Genomic DNA, 20,167 nt, shown 5'->3' with positions numbered 1-20,167 from the left:
ATTGAAATATTTCTGAAACTTTCTCTATCGAGATACCCTTTGGTAGTCTTGTGTACGAAACATTCCTTTAAGACTTTGATATATCTGGAATAGGTCAAATAACGACCTGAAAACCGAAAAAAGTCGCAAAATCGTGTAATTTTGGAAAATGCTCTTTTTTTTTATTTTAAGAGATTATCAAAAAAAAGTTACATATTCAGATAGCTGATGTAATTACGATTTTAACGATGTATAATATGTATTGAGTTATTGAAATTTGATTTTCGATATTTTGACATTTTTGGCACCTTTGAACATAGTATTTCTCAGGTGCATTTTTGTCTGATCAGATAATGTAATAAACCATAACAGGGCCCTACGGTTATTTAACTGCCCAAACCGGTTATTAAAACTACCACGACAGTAATCTCCACAGATATTAGCGGACCAAAGTGTCGTTGGATAGCTCCATGGATAAGCCAATGAAATGATTCGTTGCAACGAGTGAGTATTCCACTAGAAACATCAACGCTATCTGGTTAATAAACGTCCGACGTTATACGAAACGATATATAGATCTGTATGTAATGTGATTGCTGTGTGGGATTAGGGGATTGTGCCTGAACCATGGTGTTCTTTGTATGTTGTCAAGTCCTCCATTCTACACCACTGTGGAGGGTGATCTGCTAAAACAATACTGTTGAAATATGCAATCGAACACAGGACCACTCCAATGTATGCGTGGGACCTTGGTTTTATTTCCCATTCAAATCAGGGCCGGTAGAAGTTCTTCTCGATTTGGGAGAGGCTTCCATCCTAGGTCCTTATAGGCGAGGGTCCAGGGGCCGCAATAACCTGGAGAAAAAGAGTACTTGCTGCAAAATAATTGTTGGGCGGTGACCCCCCCCCCCCCCCGTCGGGCCTGTAAATGACTGTTCCGTGCTAGACCCTATTAATTATAACAATGCACTTTCTTAGCCAATACCATGATCAATGACAGGACCGCTAGGTCAGCCAGTCAACGCCTTACTCACCGAGCCACAACGATTTGTAAGGATTCTATTTTTTGTTCCAGTTGTGGAGTTATCTGTCCGTGCACAGGATGATATGACTGTGCATCCGAATATATTATGACCGAGGGTCAAATGATGTATGCATAGATCAATTTTATGGGGGGAATTTGGTCCAACGGCTTCACTATGACATACATTTAATTCTAATTCTGAATGTTAGGAGTCTGTAGTTGCCTACTATGACAAATCAAGTAATTATATGATGCCCCAATCAAAAGGAACAACTCTGTAAACCAAAAGTACAACGTACTATGAGAGAAACCTTGCCCAGATAGTGGTTCTACAGTCTACTGTTATTTTAAATTCCAACTTCACAGGGATCTTATCATGCATGGCAATTATGGGAGAGAACGAAATGGGGTTTAGCGTCCACTCGACACAAACTAGGTCATTTCGGGACTAACATATGTTTTTAACTTTATTTCAATAATTCGCTTGTGCGTAGGGGTCTTTAGCAGTGGGAGGAAAACGGAGTGCCCAGAGGAAACTCACGAGGTTGAGAAGGCGCCCGATCTCCATGCCACATATGCTCACACCTGGGATCGAAACCACAGCCGCAAGCCAGAGGTGACCGGCCAGCTAGAGGTCGAAACGCGGCAGTCTACAGTGATTACAGTGATTACTGATGAACTTTCTCGGCTTACAGAGAATTGAACACAGGAACTCAAGTTCAGACAGGCAATGTCTTACCCACTGAGTATTGAGGATTTGGTTCGAGTTAGTGGCTTATCCATGTCTGAACAGTGAACACCTATATGTTGTTCCTTGTCAGGCTTTCCATTCTGCCCCACTGACAAGGGAGGAACCATTATGGAAAATCCAAAATAGCTTTCTTGGCAACACCAGCCTTGAACATTGGACCTGTAGGTTAGATAGCTACCAGAAGAGGAATCATAAGGACAGCCAACTTTAATTTTTCCAAACACAGATTAGAAGTCAGATTTTGCATTCTTAATTTATTTTAGATACAATAAGGAACCAGAATAAAGTTGAAGGAAAAACATTAAGATTTCAGCAAGATTCTTTAAAATTGGAAATAAGACATCTTTCCTTGAAAACCTGAAATACAAAATAGTATAAAAACTTTAACTCACTGAGATGCTACGAAAATTCACCTTTTATAAGTGATGACAGTACATGTACATGTATGAGAGTTACAGTTTTATTTACAATCCTAAATTTAACATCAACACATGTTTGCACTTACATATGAATGCACCAAAGATCAATTCCACAGACAACACCAAGTAGGCACTATTGCTTTAGTTTTATAGGGTTTGGACGCTACTGCACTTAGTTTACATATCATTGAGACTTACCATAGTGTTGATCTGCCCATCACCAAAAACAAAATAATAATCTAGTTTGAAAAAGTACAGGAGCTCCAATAACAGTCAATAATAAATGCTAAAAATAATTAAAAAATACAAAATTATAATTTTGTAAATCAAATGATATATGAAATGGAATATCAATGAGGTTTTAATGTCCTACTGCTGCTTATAAAAACAGCCATGCACCATGCAGTAGTTTTTGGCATGGAATATGGTCAACTGCTATTTTGCTTTCTCACTTTCAAGGTTTTGCTATGAATCTATGAGGTAAATTTTCTGTAGTCTTATTTGTTTTTCTAATTGTTCTTTTTTAATGCTCTCAACTTGTGCATGAGACCTTGGTTTTCACTCCAATGCAAAGCTATAGTCACTGTTCTGTTCTTTCTGGCTGAACCATTAATATTGCACAGGGACAGGATGTAAGTGAATAAGTGACAACACCAAGTAGGCGCTATTGCTTTAGTTTTATAGGGTTTGGACGCTACTGCACTTAGTTTACATATCATTGAGACTTACCACAGTGTTGATCTGCCCATCACCAAAAGCAAAATAATAATCCAGTTTGGTACAAGTACAGGCGCTCCAATAAAATTCAATAATAAATGCTAAAAAAAATTAAAAAATACAAAATTATAATTTTGTAAATCAAATGATATATGAAATGGAATATCAATGAGCTTTTAATGTCCTACTGCTGCTTATAAAAACAGCCCTGCACCATGCAGTAGTTTTTGGCATGGAATATGGCCAACTGCTATTTTGCTTTCTCACTTTCAAGGTTTTGCTATGAATCTATGAGGTAAATTTTCTGTAGTCTTATTTGTTTTTCTAACTGTTCTTTTTTAATGCTCTCAACTTGTGCATGAGACCTTGGTTTTCACTCCAATGCAAAGCTATAGTCACTGTTCTGTTCTTTCTGGCTGAACCATTAATATTGCACAGGGACAGGATGTAAGTGAATAAGTGACAACACCAAGTAGGCGCTATTGCTTTAGTTATATAGGGTTTGGACGCTACTGCACTTAGTTTACATATCATTGAGACTTACCACAGTGTTGATCTGCCCATCACCACCAAAAGCAAAATAATAATCCAGTTTGGTACAAGTACAGGCGCTCCAATAACATTCAATAATAAATGCTAAAAAATTTAAAAAATACAAAATTATAATTTTGTAAATCAAATGATATATGAAATGGAATATCAATGAGGTTTTAATGTCCTACTGCTGCTTATAAAAACAGCAATGCACCATGCAGTAGTTTTTGGCATGGAATATGGCCAACTGCTATTTTGCTTTCTCACTTTCAAGGTTTTCCTATAAATCTATGAGGGAAATTTTCTGTTCTCTTATTTGTTTTTCTAACTGTTCTTTTTTAATGCTCTCAACTTGTGCATGAGACCTTGGTTTTCACTCCAATGCAAAGCAATAGTCACTGCTCTGTTCTTTCTGGCTGAACGATTGTGGCTTCCAATGAAATGAAATTGTACGCTTACGTTTTCTACACCTACTGGGCTAATGAAGACGGCAATACACCATACAGTGTGCATTGAGGGAAATCTTAGCTGGCAGTGCCACTATTGGCTACTCTTAAATTGAATACTAACTGCCAAGGGAACTTTTCTGGGCACGCCAACGTATACATGGGTCCACGCTCCACGGCTTGTGTTCCATCGGCACGACTAGACAGGTGTCCTTGTGAGGCCAAAGCAGGGAGCAGGAAATCTTAGCTGGCAGTGCCACTATTGCCTACTCTTACACTGAATACTAACTGCCATGGGATCTTTTCTGGGCACGCCAACGTATACAATACATTGGTCCACGCTCCATGGCTTTGTGTCCCAAAGGCATGACTAGACAGGTGTCCTTGTGAGGCCAAAGCAGAGAGCAAATATGCTACCTTGAGGCTCATGAGCAAGTATCTCAGACACCATGGCTACCTAGTTACTATACTTGCAACCTTAAACTGTGTTAAGGTTACAATTGAGACAGCCTAAGAACCATTACGCAAGTTCAAATAGGTTCAAACCTACAATTGTCAACACATATCATTACAGTTTGCATTGGAATAAGTAATTCTATCACAAATGGTGAGGACTGGACCATTAAAATAGTTACCAAACAATTATGTTGTAGGCCTAATGACGTATTACGCAACTTGCCGCCATGACACTGGCCAGTTAAAATTTGCGTAGCAGTTGGATTTCATCAAATCATAATTATGCGGTAAGGCTTCATCTTTATTTCAATGGGACTAGATTTATTATATGTTAAGCTATGTGAAGTACAGATTTGGGTTAGTTTATGTGTAAATTAAGGGAGCTATCGGCCAGTAAACTTTTTGTAGTCATTTGCTACAAAACTTGCGCAAAGGAACTGTAGGAAAAGCCACTACTGTGCCTGGAGTAAAACAGATAACATCAGTAGTAGAACAATTTCTACGTGGTTACCTATCTTAATGTAAAACTCAAGACTTCCGTTTACTCTTATATTATATTTACCATTTTAATATTGAATGCATTGAAATGTCTAACCCCATATATCCAGGGTAAGGAGTATATGTTTAATATTTCATTATATCATAATTTATACAGTCATATATAATTGAAATTATAAGAGTACTGCTTACCTTGGGTATTAATCTGATGATCAAACTTTATATCTTAAGAAAGATTAAGGCCAAAGAATAAATCTAATATATATTTTTCCATGATCTGTAATAAACAACTCTCTTAATCAAATATACTTTAATAGTGTAAAAATCTAAAAATGAAATTTCTCCAAAAAGATGCCATTGCTTTAGTTCAAGAGGGTAGGAGTACCAGGGTCTTGATCTGAATATTTGGATGACATTACACTCAGTTTACATAATGGTGTAGATCATGTTCACCATAAGGCATCTTAAATAGTACCGGGAATTCCCGTATTTAAGCCTTCCCGTTATAAAGACGATAGATGGATCTTTCTGAAACTTCTGGTTCAGGAAGTTAAGTTCCCATACCACTTGTTAAATCTATCCCGATAATGATCCGTAAACAGGAAGTAGTCAAAAAAATATTCGATATTTAAAAAAAAAGGACAGCAAAAAAATCGGTGCTCTTGCACCAATCGGGATTTCACCGTCGGGTGTGACCGGATCAAAACATCTAAAGTATCGTTTGGTAGCTCGATAAATGGGCTATTGTATGACACACTTCCTGCCTGATTCCTGAAAGCCGGTTCAGTGCTGCTTGCAGGTCTAGTTATTATTATTATTATTATTATTATTATTATTTACCGCGGGAGCCTATTTCTCCATGATCGAAAACAGATATCGATCTAGGGTTCAATTTTCTCTTGGAAAACCATGTGGTGGTTACTCGATAAAGTACTTTTGAAACTTCTGCGCAGACCGGAAGTGGCCGAATTTTGAACGGTAGCAATAAATCAAAAATCGGCCGTGGTTTCGCAAAGTCTTTACCTACTTTAAAACAATTCACATTTTTGGAAACCCTGAATCTTTTCCGAGACAATGGCTATCTCACATTTTTCAATTTCGAACATTCATTTATGGCTTTTGTCGTTCGAAATTTGAAAATTTAAATTTTTACAAAAAACTTTTTTATTAATGAATATTTTTTAGTCGTGTTTTACACAAAATTAACGAGTCATCTGACTTGGGCAAAAATGTGATTTTTTTTTGTCTCAGTAATTTTCCTTGGCCGCCATTGGCTAATTCAGTTTTTCAGTCCTAGATTAATTATTTATTGCTCGATTTGTATAAAACAAAGTTCACATACTCCATTGTCTCAATTGTCATTTTTTTGTTACCAATAGAGTTATCTGCCCGCACCGGAAGTGGCTTAATTTTACCAAAAACTACAATTTTGACAGTTAGGTACCATTTTCCGAAAGCAAATATTATTTTTTTAAAAAAACTGATATAACTAAAAGAGTGTGCCCTTTAAAGGCGCACAAAATGTTGGGAACAGTTTTTTTAATTTCAATTTCATTTTCGAGCAAATTCGATTAAGAGGTGAAAAAAGGTGTAAAATTGACCTATTTACAACTCATTCAGGCTTTTCAGATTTTCAGATATTTCTACGTAACTTTTATAAACTTGTAGCTATAATCTATACGAAGAAAATGTATGTTAAAATTAGTTTGTAATATAAGCAGTTACCTAGAAATGGGCAATTTTGCATAAGTCACTATTTTCGTTATTTTGCCTGTAAAATAGTCAATTATTATTGGATTTTCACAAAAGTGACACCATTTGATTCAAAAAGCAAGTATGCGTCGTATCAAATTGATTACAATTTTAAATTGACACCGGCAGTGACGACATTTTGTCAAAAAGTGCATTTTTAACTTTTAAAATCAATATTTATTTCAAACAAGAATTATTTAATATGTATTAATAATTTTAATTTTTTGTTTACATTCACATATTAATATAATCCATAAGGTCATATAGATTTCACAAAATTGTTTCTAACTTGTTCAGTTGCGGAGAAATAGGCGATTTTCAACAGGTCACTTTTCAAGGTTTTTGGTCCATAAAAGTGTCAATTATTATTCGATTTTCATAAAATTTTCACTGTGTGATACCTAATGCCATTTACAATGTCATACAAGTAGTTTAAGATTTTCATTATCACCGGAAGTAACGTCATTTTGGCAAAAACTGTATTTTTAGCCTTCAAAACAGATATTTTATTCAAATGACTCTAATTTGTAATGTTTTTAAAATTATGATATTTGATGCCAATCAACAAATAGATTAAACCCATACGATCATACAGATACCAGAAAATGGTTTCTAACTTGTACAGTTGCAGAGAAATAGACGGTTTTATACAAGTCACTTTTCAAGGTTTTTGGTCTATAAAAGTGGCAATTATTATTCGATTTACATAAAATTTTCACCATGTGATGCCTTATGCCATTTCTGATTTTATAAAACTAATTGAACACTTTCATTATAACGGAAGTACTGTACACTTATATGTAACAAATGTATAAAATGAATTGATATTGCTGGATTTGGTTGATTCGACGTCCATTTTATTTGATGTGTGCAATGCTTATGTGGAAACCTGTTTAATGGTTTCATTGGTACCGGAAGTGACATGTTTAGGGTAACGTGGCACCGGTGAAACCCGTCATTACTGCATCGCAGTTCTAGTTCTAATTTATTTTTGATTAGATCTGAGCAACTGCTTGTCGGATCGTTACGATTTCTTCGGTTTTACTGGAAAAGTGGGTGTGACTTAGAGGATAAAGCTATTTTGAACGTTCTGCGACAATGCGAAATGTCCGAAATCACCGGAGCTATCGTTTTTAGAAATATTGCAGTAATTTTAACAATAATCATTGGATTTTAACTTTCGATACATTTAGGCCTAGCCGGAGACAGGGCACATAGCTACGCTACTTTTGATTTTTGATTTTCGGCAAATCTTCGCAGATATTAGGCGCCAAATTTCGAAAATTTAAATTTTTACAAAAAACTTTTTTATTTATGAATATTTTTTAGTCGTGTTTTACACAAAATTAACGAGTCATCTGACTTGAACAAAAATCTGATTTTTTTTTGTCTCAGTAATTTTCCTTGGCAGCCATTGGCTAATTCAGCTTTTCAGTCCCAGATTAATTATTTATTGTTCGATTTGTATAAAACAAAGTTCATATGCTCCGATGTCTCAATTGCCATTTTTTTTGTTACCGATAGAGTTATTGGTCGGCACCGGAAGTGGCGTAATTTTACCAAAAACTACAATTTTGACAGTTAGGTACCACTTTTCGAAAGCAAATATTATTTTTTTCAAATCTGGTATAACTGAAAGTGTGCGCCCTTTAAAGGCGCACAAAATGTTGGGCCCAGTTTTTTTAATTTCGATTCCGTTTTCGGGCTATTTCGATTAAAAGGTGAAAAAAGGTGTAAAATTAAGCTATTTACAACCCATCCAGCGTTTTCATATTTTAAAATATTACTTCGTAACTTTCATAAACTCGTAGCAATAATCTATACGGAGAGAATGTATGTGAAAATTAATTTGTAATATGCGCAGTTGCCGAGAAATGGTCAATTTTGCACGAGTCACTCTTTACGCTATTGTGCCTGTAAAAGAGTCAATTATTATTGGATTTTCATAAAAGTGACACCATTTGATGCATAATGTCAATTGTGACTAGTTCAACTCAATTTAACATTTTCAATGTCACCGGAAATGACGAAATTTTGGCAAAAACTGTAATTATAGCCTTCGAAACAAATAATTTATTCAAATGAGTCGTATTTAGTGTTTGTTTAAGATTTTGATATTTGATTCTAATCAAATAAAAGAATGAACCCATACGATCATATAGATATCACAAAATGGTTTCTAACTTGTTCAGTTGCGGAGAAATAGGCAATTTTCAACAGGTCACTTTTCAAGGTTTTTTGTCCACAAAAGTGTCAATTATTATTCGATTTTCATGAAATTTTCACTGTGTGATACCTAATGCCATTTACGATTTCATACAAATAATTTAAGATTTTCATTATCACCGGAAGTAACGTCATTTTGGCAAAAACTGTATTTTTAGCCTTCAAAACAGATATTTTATTCAAATGAGTCTGATTTGTAATGTTTTTAAAATTATATCTGATTCCAATCAGCTAATAGATTGAACCCATACGATCATACAGATACCAGAAAATGGTTTCTAACTTGTACGGTTGCAAAGGAATAGACGATTTTCTACAAGTCACTTTTCAAGGTTTTTGGTCTATAAAAGTGGCAATTATTATTCGATTTACATAAAATTTTCACCATGTGATGCCTTATGCCATTTCTGATTTTATAAAACTAATTGAACACTTTCATTATAACGGAATTACTGTACACTTACATGTAACAAATATATAAAATGAATTGATATTGCTGGATTTGGTTGATTCGGCGTCCATTTTATTTGATGTGTGCAATGCTTATGTGGAAACCTGTTTAATGGTTTCATTGGTACCGGAAGTGACATGTTTAGGGTAACGTGGCACCGGTGAAACCCGTCATTACTGCATCGCAGTTCTAGTTCCAATTTATTTTTGATTAGATCTGAGCAACTGCTTGTCGGATCGTTACGATTTCTTCGGTTTTACTGGAAAAGTGGGTGTGACTTAGAGGATAAAGCTATTTTGAACGTTCTGCGACAATGCGAAATGTCCGAAATCACCGGAGCTATCGTTTTTAGAAATATTGCAGTAATTTTAACAATAATCATTGGATTTTAACTTTCGATACATTTTGGCATAGCCGGAGACAGGGCAAATAGCTACGCTACTTTTGATTTTTGATTTTCGGCAAATCTTCGCAGATATTAGGCGCCAAATTTCGAAAATTTAAATTTTTACAAAAAACTTTTTTATTTATGAATATTTTTTAGTCGTGTTTTACACAAAATTAACGAGTCATCTGACTTGAGCAAAAATCTGATTTTTTTTTTTTCTCCGTAATTTTCCTTGGCAGCCATTGGCTAATTCAGTTTTTCAGTCCCAGATTAATTATTTATTGTTCGATTTATATAAAACAAAGTTCATATGCTCCGATGTCTCAATTGCCATTTTGTTTGTTACCGATAGAGTTATCGGTCGGCACCGGAAGTGGCGTAATTTGACCAAAAACTACAATTTTGACAGTTATGTACCACTTTTCGAAAGCAAATATTATTTTTCTTAAATTTGGTATAACTGAAAGGGTGCGCCCTTTAAAGGCGCACAAAATGTTGGGCCCAGTTTTTTTAATTTCGATTCCGTTTTCGGGCTATATCGATTAAAAGGTGAAAAAAGGTGAAAAATTAAGCTATTTACAACCCATCCAGCATTTTCATATTTTAAAATATTACTTCGTAACTTTCATAAACTCGTAGCAATAATCTATACGGAGAGAATGTATGTGAAAATTAATTTGTAATATGCGCAGTTGCCGAGAAATGGTCAATTTTGCATAAGTCACTCTTTACGCTATTGTGCCTGTAAAAGAGTAAATTATTATTACATTTTCATAAAAATGACACCATTTGATGCATAATGTCAATTGTGACTAGTTCAACTCAATTTAACATTTTCAATGTCACCAGAAATGACGAAATTTGGGCAAAAACTGTATTTATAGCCTTAGAAACAAATAATTCATTCAAATGAGTCGTATTTAGTGTTTGTTTAAGATTTTGATATTTGATTCTAATCAACTAAAAGAATGAGCCCATACGATCATATAGATATCACAAAATGGTTTCTAACTTGTTCAGTTGCGGAGAAATAGGCAATTTTCAACAGGTCACTTTTCAAGGTTTTTTGTCCACAAAAGTGTCAATTATTATTCGATTTTCATGAAATTTTCACTGTGTGATACCTAATGCCATTTACGATTTTCATTATCACCGGAAGTAACGTCATTTTGGCAAAAACTGTATTTTTAGCCTTCAAAACAGATAGTTTATTCAAATGAGTCTGATTTGTAATGTTTTTAAAATTATATCTGATTCCAATCAGCTAATAGATTGAACCCATACGATCATACAGATACCAGAAAATGGTTTCTAACTTGTACGGTTGCAGAGGAATAGACGATTTTCTACAAGTCACTTTTCAAGGTTTTTGGTCTATAAAAGTGGCAATTATTATTCGATTTACATAAAATTTTCACCATGTGATGCCTTATGCCATTTTTGATTTCATAAAACTAATTGAACACTTTCATTATCACCGGAAGTACTGTACACTTATATGTAACAAATGTATAAAATGAATTGATATTGCTGGATTTGGTTGATTCGACGTCCATTTTATTTGATGTGTGCAATGCTTATGTGGAAACCTGTTTAATGGTTTCATTGGTACCGGAAGTGACATATTTAGGGTAACGTGGCACCGGTGAAACCCGTCATTACTGCATCGCAGTTCTAGTTCTCTATGTATCTGTGACTAGTCTGTGTCTACGGTTGTATGACTTGCCTTGTTTTTATTTTGCAAAATTTAGATATTTTTCATATACATTTAGCCAGGTGTGCCGCTATTTTTTCATGTGTTCCAGGGTGTGCCGTTGGCAAAACAAGGTTGAGAACCACAGCTGCCTTTGAAAGGTTGACAAGACGTGTGCAACAATTTCAATTTTTAAATTTCTGAACCATTTTAATCTATTTAATATCGGTGAAATCCGATGCCATCGAGAGTTGATTACGGCCTGGATCAGTTAATTAATGTCTAATTAATAATTTAGAAAACATTTCTGACCTAAATATAGACCTGCAATAGGCAGATTTAGCTCTTGCGTAATGTATGTTTAAAGGAGGCAACTCTTTAACTCAATATAATCCAATCTTCGACATTGCAAACAGGACTTACTGGTCAATTTAAATCAACATTGATGTTTTTATCTTACTGTGAAAAGATGGGCTTCCGATATCCAATATCAAAGACAAAATTAAATTTTTAAAAAGGGCACATGAATCACGTGCCAGAAAGCTTTCGAGTGCCATTTGTAATGAATCGATTGGATGAACAAGACTAAACATATCCCAGAGGAGATTACTAACGGTGTAGACTGGAATAATCGATGTCAAAGACTGCCATTCAATATAGACTGTTCACATATTTCGCCCAACACATTAGAAATTACAGTAAAAATAGAAACAACTGACTGTAAATCGAAATGAAATGAAATTGGGTTTAATGTCCTACTCCTATACTGGGCTAATGAAGACGGGCAAACGCCATACAGTGTGCTACGAGGGAAATTTTGCCCGGGCAAAGGCACTATCGCCTACTCTTATATCGAATTCCAACTGCCAAGGGATCTATTACGTGCATTCCAATGTATACATGGGACCTCGGTTTTTCGTGTCATCTGAAGGACTAGACAGCTGTCCTTGTCAGGCCCTTCGTCCTGCATCACTGACAAGGGGGAACCACGCCGGAAAATTTGGATGCACCTTCTCGGCCAATGCAGGGATCGAACACCCAACCTCCAGGCTAGCGAGCCAGCGTCTTACCCACTTAGCCACGTGATCCCCCTGACTGTAAATCAGTTTATATACATTCATATTGCAATATTATATGCGTTACGACCCATCTGTGTCCATTTCTAGGTGTCAAAGAATAGAGAATTAGCCCCTTTAAGGTAAGGCATGTTGTAAAATAGATTTTATTATAAACCAGGTATCTCCTAATATATGTTATACAAAGTTTAACAGAGTATAAATAGGGAAGTAGCAGAGATCTGTAATTGTAAAATAGTATTGAGTACACTATGTTGCATCATTTGCTTATATTTCAGAAAGTATGTGAACCTAGAAAATATACTGAGCGCCATGGAAAACGCATCACTTTTTTTCCCCAAATATTTTATTACTAGGTGGTTTTGTATGTATAATAATATGCAATACTATGAACTATTGTTTCACACAATGCTCCCAAACGCAAAAAATATCGGCCTGTGTGCAAAAAAAAAAATTGCACGAGATGCACATGAAAACCCCAATATTCACGTGAAGCATTGTGTGTGAGCCCTTTAAAAGCACGTTTTCAACTTAATGTGCAGTACATGAACTGTGAAACGTCAATCTGTCGTAATTTGTTGTTGGACGTGTGAAGGAATCGAGCTAGAGATGCCAAGACTTACTGAAAATCAACGGAATGAAGCCATGGGAATGTCCAGGACTGGCATTGTCTACACGTGCTATTGCTAGACACTTCAATTGTCATCAGTCCACTATTGTAAAGTTGGTGGAACGTGTTCGAGTTACTGGATCAATACGTGACCATCAACGTCCTGGTCCACAACGCGTTACAACCCAGGCTCAAGACCGCTACATCCGGGTCCCTCATCTGCGTGACAGATTCCGCCCAGCGACTTGAACAGGTGCAGCAAATGGCAAGACAAAGAACCACTAAAAGTGCCAACACCGTAAGACGTCGTCTAAGAGAAGTAGGACTCCGTGCACGACGAACTTATGTTGGAGCTATCCTCAGGGATCATCACCATCAGCGGCATTTGATATGGGCTCCAGGACACCAGACATAGAGAAGAGTGGACTGGCAAAGTGTGCTCTTCAGTGATGTGATTCGCTTTCATCTTTATCACGCTGATGGCCGTCAACGTGTGTGGAGACGTCTTGCAGACTGCTGCGTCTTCAAAACGAATTGATGGGGTGGGGAGGCTTCACATTTCATCACCGGACCGCCCTACACATTTACAGGGGTCGCGTTCATGCGGTAGCCTACCGTGATGATGGCCCGTGGAGGACACACACGCTACTGACATCTGTGTCAAACTTTTGGTTTTGACCCCTCTGACTTTGTACCCTTGATTACAGATTAAACATCCATGAGTGTACAAATGTGTTGTTATTGATGTGTTCCCATTTGAATATTGTTCACAATAAGAAGCAAAATAAAAAAGATATGTTTACAGGATCATTTTGTTATACGAAAAACTAAGTGATGCGTTTTCCATGGTGCTCAGTATATATTGGTCAAAATCATAACTTGATGTAAAGTATGCTTGTAGTCTATATCTCTTAAAAAATACCATTATTAGCCAAAACAGCCTTGATTTAAGCTCAAGCACACCCAAAACAGAGACTTGCCATCAATTTACACAAAGAGTTTTTTTTCACTTCATTTTATTTCAAAAACAAATAAGTGTATTCCATTGTTTTGAGCCGATGATAGAATGTAAGTTGTTATGCCACATGTAAATCTATGTTATTTATCGGGTATAATTAAATAGGTACAAGTGATCATGCTCAGATACATAAGGATTTTATTACAAATATTACACATATCTTATACAATTCTCATCATTATAATACATGTAAGTGAGAATCACAGTAAATTTGTTGGTATATTATAAGTATAACCAAGGTACATGTATGTGTATAAGATTTAAACATATAGACGCCATCATACAATGCTAATGCATAAAAGCAAGTTATCCATTGAAATTTCTGTGATTTTGCGTACATTTAGGCCAATTTGATATTAATTTGATCCAGTTATTAATGAAGTATAAATAAATCATATATACATGTATATAAAATATAAACAAGCAAGAAAAATTGAAAGGCATGTAAACCAAGATGTTTAAAGTTTGAATTGATTTTGATGAAATACATGTACATTTGTGACATGACTCATAGAAAAAAAAAAAAGAGACAATCATTTACTAACAGTAAAATGTAGAATGATTTTGGTGTCTTGCTCTAAGGTTCACATTTAAAAACTTTTTAAACATTATGAAGAATGGATGACTTAAAAGGGCTGTTTGGTATAAAAGTATAATAATAAAATTCATCAAAATTTTATCAATTTAATGTTTAAAAATTCATATGATGAGAAATTCACCATTTGTGGAAATTGTTACTATTGATTCAACAGGAATTTGCTCTTTGTAATCAAAGAGAATTTTTGATCAAAACATATCAGATTGGAGTATATACATCAAAGCACTATCATAAATATATAAACTTTATATATATTTTACAAGTTAAAATGTTTGAAAACTCCATTTGATAAATTTACTGAAAATTGTGTTTGATATTTTAACAAACATAATTCTTCAAATAGATAAATTATACTGGTTTCCACGTGGAAACAATAGTCTCTTTCAATCAGAAACCATCTTCACAACATAATGTTGATGATATAAATAAGAATGGTGAGTTGTGCAGGTCTTTTTCAAATAGTAAACTCAATATAGTAATGACAAAACCCAGGTTAATCTATCCTTCTGATTCTTTCAGATGATAATTTCACATTTCAAGAGAATCGGTCCAGTTTTAAGAAAATACTTAGCAAATAATGATACATTAATCCATGGCATATTCTTAAAAAGACATTTTAATAAAGAAAATATTCTTTTAACTTGAATGCCTGTAAAATAATAGTTGTTTTCAATGTGGCTCTAAAAAAGAAGATTACTGTTTAAAAGAAAAATAACCGAATCTGTTATTTTAAGCCTCAGTTTTAAATAATATGTTTGATTGAAGCCTGGTGGTAGATAACATTTTAAACACTGAACATGTAACATAACAATAAAAAAAAAAACTGAGATTAGACTAAAACCTGTTAAACTACCTTATAACATTTTGTCAGATTGGCAGCCAAGCAAGTTTTAAAGTCCCCCCACCTGTTAAGATTTTCCTACCCCAACTGTGTGGGAAGGATCACCTTTACTTGAGCAAATCAAAAATTTCAACCACTGCCAGATAATTATAAGTATTGTTATACATGTAACTGTTAAGAAATCATGGATTTCTATGGTAATCCCTCTACCCCACCCTTTAATCAACATATCCAATATTAATACCAACATTTTCACAATCTTTCATTTAATGCAATTGACAACCTGCATTTCAATGTTTTCACATTTATAATTTATTTGGTTTTCACCCTACTTATGATATACATGTTAATAATAGCCATCCCTTTAATTTTACATACACAACATAGTGAATTAAAGACAGGTTGATATACTACACAAACATGTACACTAATAGTTAATCGCCCTTTCTTATCAGCAAATTATCATGAATTCATATGATGGATAGAAAATGAGACAATTTTTTCAAATTGGAAATAAGAAAGAAATAGTTGGCAGTGCCTATTGGTAGATAATGATTATTATAAGCAGTTTCAAGAACATTCATAAAAGAAGTGATTATATGTATAAGAGTAGAAATTAAGACAAGTGACAATTGTAAATTATTATGTCAAATTACAGAATGATAACAATATGTCTTACTATAGTATACAATCTTGTTTATATCAACATAATCTCTCTTATATGTATATACCATTCAGATCTATAACTTTCTGTTTGATTCCACATTAACATTGGTTAAAAATTGTGTTTTTATAAGATTGTAAACTATTATAAAGGACATGAAATCAACAACCAACAGGTGTTATATTGCACATGTTAGGGTTTCAATCACATACACCTGATATATCATACAATACCACATTTATCTTACCACACATACACACTTTAAATAATCTACTTTATTATCAACCATAATGTTCAGGGCTGTTACAATATACAAATAAGTTATTGAACTAGATTCAAAGTTATTTCAATCAAGTTTCATGGATCAAGTGTTTCACACCATACAATATCTGATACCTGCTTTTACAGAGCTTATGTTCACATATTTATCGTTTCAGTAACACATAGAGCAGATGTTGAGCTAGTTTCTATACCCAGAAATTAAATAAATGAGTATTACAAATATTATTGCACAAAATATTGAAATACTTTACAACAAAAAATAACATCTTTTAATATAAATCTAGTTCATGATTGTTTTAGTTGACATTCAAATAACAGCCCTCAACATTCTAACCTGTTACTGTAGAGCCATTTTAGTTTATGTTAAAATATACTGATAAATTTATTTGTTCAATAATACATTAGAAGTAAAAACTCCAATCTGGTTAAAACACAGATCCTATTTCGTTTCGCTTTTATAGTTCAAAATTTCGTTTTACTTGTCTTTACTACACTTGGATCTGGAAGAGTTGTTATTTAACTCGTGTTCTGAATGGTGTCAGGGATAAGCCAATGAAACGGTCTGTTACGGCGTGTTTTGCACCGAACTGTGGGTAATCCACTAGTAACATCAATGCTGATTGGTTAATCAAATGTCTGACATCATAGGGTCATAAGTAAGTCTTTTGACCCCTGACGTGACCTATCGCTATAACTTGTCAGATCTTCATGTAGTGTAGGCCATCGAAAGTATAAAAAAACGAAACGAAATATAGATCAGGGCCCTTATTCACGAAAACTTAAATTAAGTTACAACCAAAATTTTAAGAAATACTGCAACTTCATTGGATATATGCAAATTGATTTTACTGGTCAGCCAATCGAATTGCAGTATTTTTTAAAATTTCGATTGTATCTTAGTTTAAGTTTTCGTGAATAAGGGCCCTGTATTTTAATCAGATTATAAAAACTCAGGTATAATAATAAAGCCTAAAAGCTCAAAATTCCATTACAGTGACAATAATAACATCAACAATGCATAAACAATGTGGGTACACATTTCAGAGTAGGAATCCTTCTTTTCATTCAATAGGACTAGACAATTAAAGTGTAATCTATAAATATTGATTGTGCTGACATGAGCAATATAACTAACACAATACAGTGTTCTCAATGTTATTTTTTACAGAGGATGGGGAGGGGGAGAGGGGTAGAACTGTCCAAGGTGTAGAATATATGTACATATTGAATTAAATATACTATTTATCACATTCATACCACCAGTAATTATATCCCATTAAAATATTAGCTGACTACAATAGACCCTATATGTAGAATCTTAGCTACATGTATCAAAAAGTATGCAGTTACTTTATGTGAAACAACAATTGTTTCATACAAAAACCTGCTATACAAAAATTTGTAGTACACAAAAAAAAAAGTAATTATTTTTACACCATCAATAATCATGCTGTGTTTCTTTATGCAAAATTCATTGTTCATGTTAAAGTTATAGACATGTACATGGCCACAATGAGAAAATAGATGGTCAAATAAGACCAGTCTTAGGCATAAAAAATGCCCACAATTCTCTACTATGTACATAGTTGCTTTGACTAATATAAACATTACAACAACTTATACCATGATAAATAAACAAAAAAATCACACAATTACCCACGGAGAAGTCCAATGGGTTCAAATCCCAAATACACAGTGTTCTATTTTCTGTTTACAGAAGTCACTAGGACACACAGGACTTTGCATCACCACCAAATTTCCATACTAAAAAAATCATGTAGAATTGCACCGTATTAAATACATGAAGATAATTATTTCCACACCTTGCTGCACAAAACCCGGTTTCAATGATGTTTTTTTCAACATAAATATTAGCAGACATTGGTAACTAACTTCCAGTGTTGATGTGTGACCAGTTTAGGTAATGCCATACGTAAAATATAAAGAGTTTGTTAAAAAGAGTTTTGTTGTTTTATGTTATCTTGTCACAATGCATCACATTCAGATGATGGAGACATCCATCAAGTGTAGCTGATAGTAGGTTCAAATAATGGCCATTTAAACTGTTGATCAATATGACATCATCAGGTAGGACAGATTGTGCACCTGTACACATATTGAGAAACGAGTCCAAACAATATATATATATATATATATATATATATATATATATATATATATATATAATCAGTCAACTTTAGCAATCATATTACATGAAATATTTTGTATGTAGATACACGCAATGAACAATGGAAAGTGAGGCTTGATAGATGTGTTTTTAACAGATTTGATGTGGTGCCCAGATTTTTCCATAACAATCAGATTTGGGAACCACAGTAATCAATGCATGAGTTCGGTACCAAGGACACTTTCACAAATAAATACATTAATTGCCGACATGGATGCTGCCCCAGGTATTACTCTTTTCACACCAGATTATATTCCTTTAAATTTAACTGTAAGATAGTATCCTTAACTGCTGCAAACACAAAACGGATGTTTTCTGTATCTGTAAAAACAAATATAACCATGTAGTCAAATCTATTTACATTAATATATTCTTTCACCTCAAATTCTAATAAAAAGTACATGTAGGTGAAACACCACTATGGTGGCCCATGGTCGCAATAGCGTTTTGGGGTTATTTTTTCTATTTCATTTAAAATAATAAAAAATATTAGTCAAAAACAAAAAAGACATTTTTTTTTGTTTTACAAAATAAAAAAATCTTTTTAAAATTTAAAATAAAAACAAATCTTTAATATTTAAAATAAATTTTTTTTTTAATATTTAAAATAAATATATAAAAAAAAGTAGGGGATATTCAGAAACAATACAAAACTGCAGAAATGCACTGCTGTTTTTATTAGAGGTAACCAGTGTATGTTAATAACAGGCCAATTGACTACACATGAACATAAACAGTTCATATGGGCGGCTTATCTGACGGCCCCATTTCACTCGCAAAGAGATACACTGTCAAAAGTGAAAATGGACGTCTTAGATTTTTGTCTTAATGAGTAATTCTCCGATATTCAGCAATTCGTCATGGCATGCTCCTAATCAACCGTCCAATCTTGCAGTGCCACGGCCAATTCTTGCAGTGTTGTCGGTTTACATTGACGTCGACGAACACGTCTCCTGATCTTGTCCCAGACTTGCTCTATTGAGTCTATAGTGGAAAGGTCAGGACTCGTGGCTGGCCTTGGCATATGGACAATATGATGACGCTGGAGGTAGTCATTCATGACACGTGCGCGGTGGGCATTATCATCTTGAAAGATGAAACGTCGACCTGCATGTTGAGCAAAGGGCAGAACTATTGGTGCCAGGATGTGGTCACGGTAGTACACACCAGCGACCCTTCCTTGAACAATATGCAAGTGCGTTCTGCCAGTCATGGTGATTCCTCCCCACACCATAACAGACCCCCGCCCGAATCTATCATGCTGTCTGACATTAACATGACGCTCACTTACATGCTTCCAAAAGAAAGCATGCCTATTGGTGAAATCCAAAGTAATTCTGGGCTCATCTGAGAACATTACACGCGCCCATCGACGATTACCCCAATTTCTACGCTGCCTACACCATTGACGCCTGTTTGCCATGTGCTGGCGAGTTAATGGAAGCACAACACGCGGTCGTCAACCATGCAAATGGGCTGCATGTAGCCAATTTCTAATCATTTGGGGTGTAACTCGAATTCCTGTAACTTGGTACAAGTTTACATAATAGAGCAGG

At 34.5% G+C, this 20,167-nt stretch overlaps 1 protein-coding gene and 1 long non-coding RNA gene across 2 annotated transcripts in view; both read right to left on the bottom strand.

Annotated features, from left to right (window-relative positions):
- Positions 1–1,987: 1,987 nt before the first annotated feature.
- Positions 1,988–5,154, bottom strand: LOC126814509 (uncharacterized). The gene is made up of 5 exons (XR_007677630.2): positions 5,017–5,154; positions 3,435–3,526; positions 2,903–2,991; positions 2,372–2,459; positions 1,988–2,111 (listed from the first exon to the last, which is right to left on the bottom strand). It is a non-coding gene; the product is annotated as an uncharacterized LOC126814509 (long non-coding RNA).
- A 9,005-nt stretch (positions 5,155–14,159) lies between these two features.
- The window catches only part of LOC126814506 (guanine nucleotide-binding protein G(q) subunit alpha), a gene marked incomplete at its 5' end in the record, with an annotated part of 106,175 nt that continues 100,167 nt past the window's right edge, over positions 14,160–20,167 (bottom strand). Inside the window, one exon of the mRNA XM_056100046.1 lies at positions 14,160–18,932. Within this exon, the coding sequence (XP_055956021.1) occupies positions 18,850–18,932 (83 nt within the window). The remainder of the gene's footprint in view (positions 18,933–20,167) is intronic.

Source organism: Patella vulgata, chromosome 3, assembly GCF_932274485.2.
Source record: "Patella vulgata chromosome 3, xgPatVulg1.2, whole genome shotgun sequence".
Classification (NCBI taxonomy): Eukaryota; Metazoa; Mollusca; class Gastropoda; family Patellidae; genus Patella; species Patella vulgata.
The sequence above is the reverse complement of the archived record's forward strand: the minus strand, read 5'-3'. Positions and strand labels throughout refer to the sequence as shown.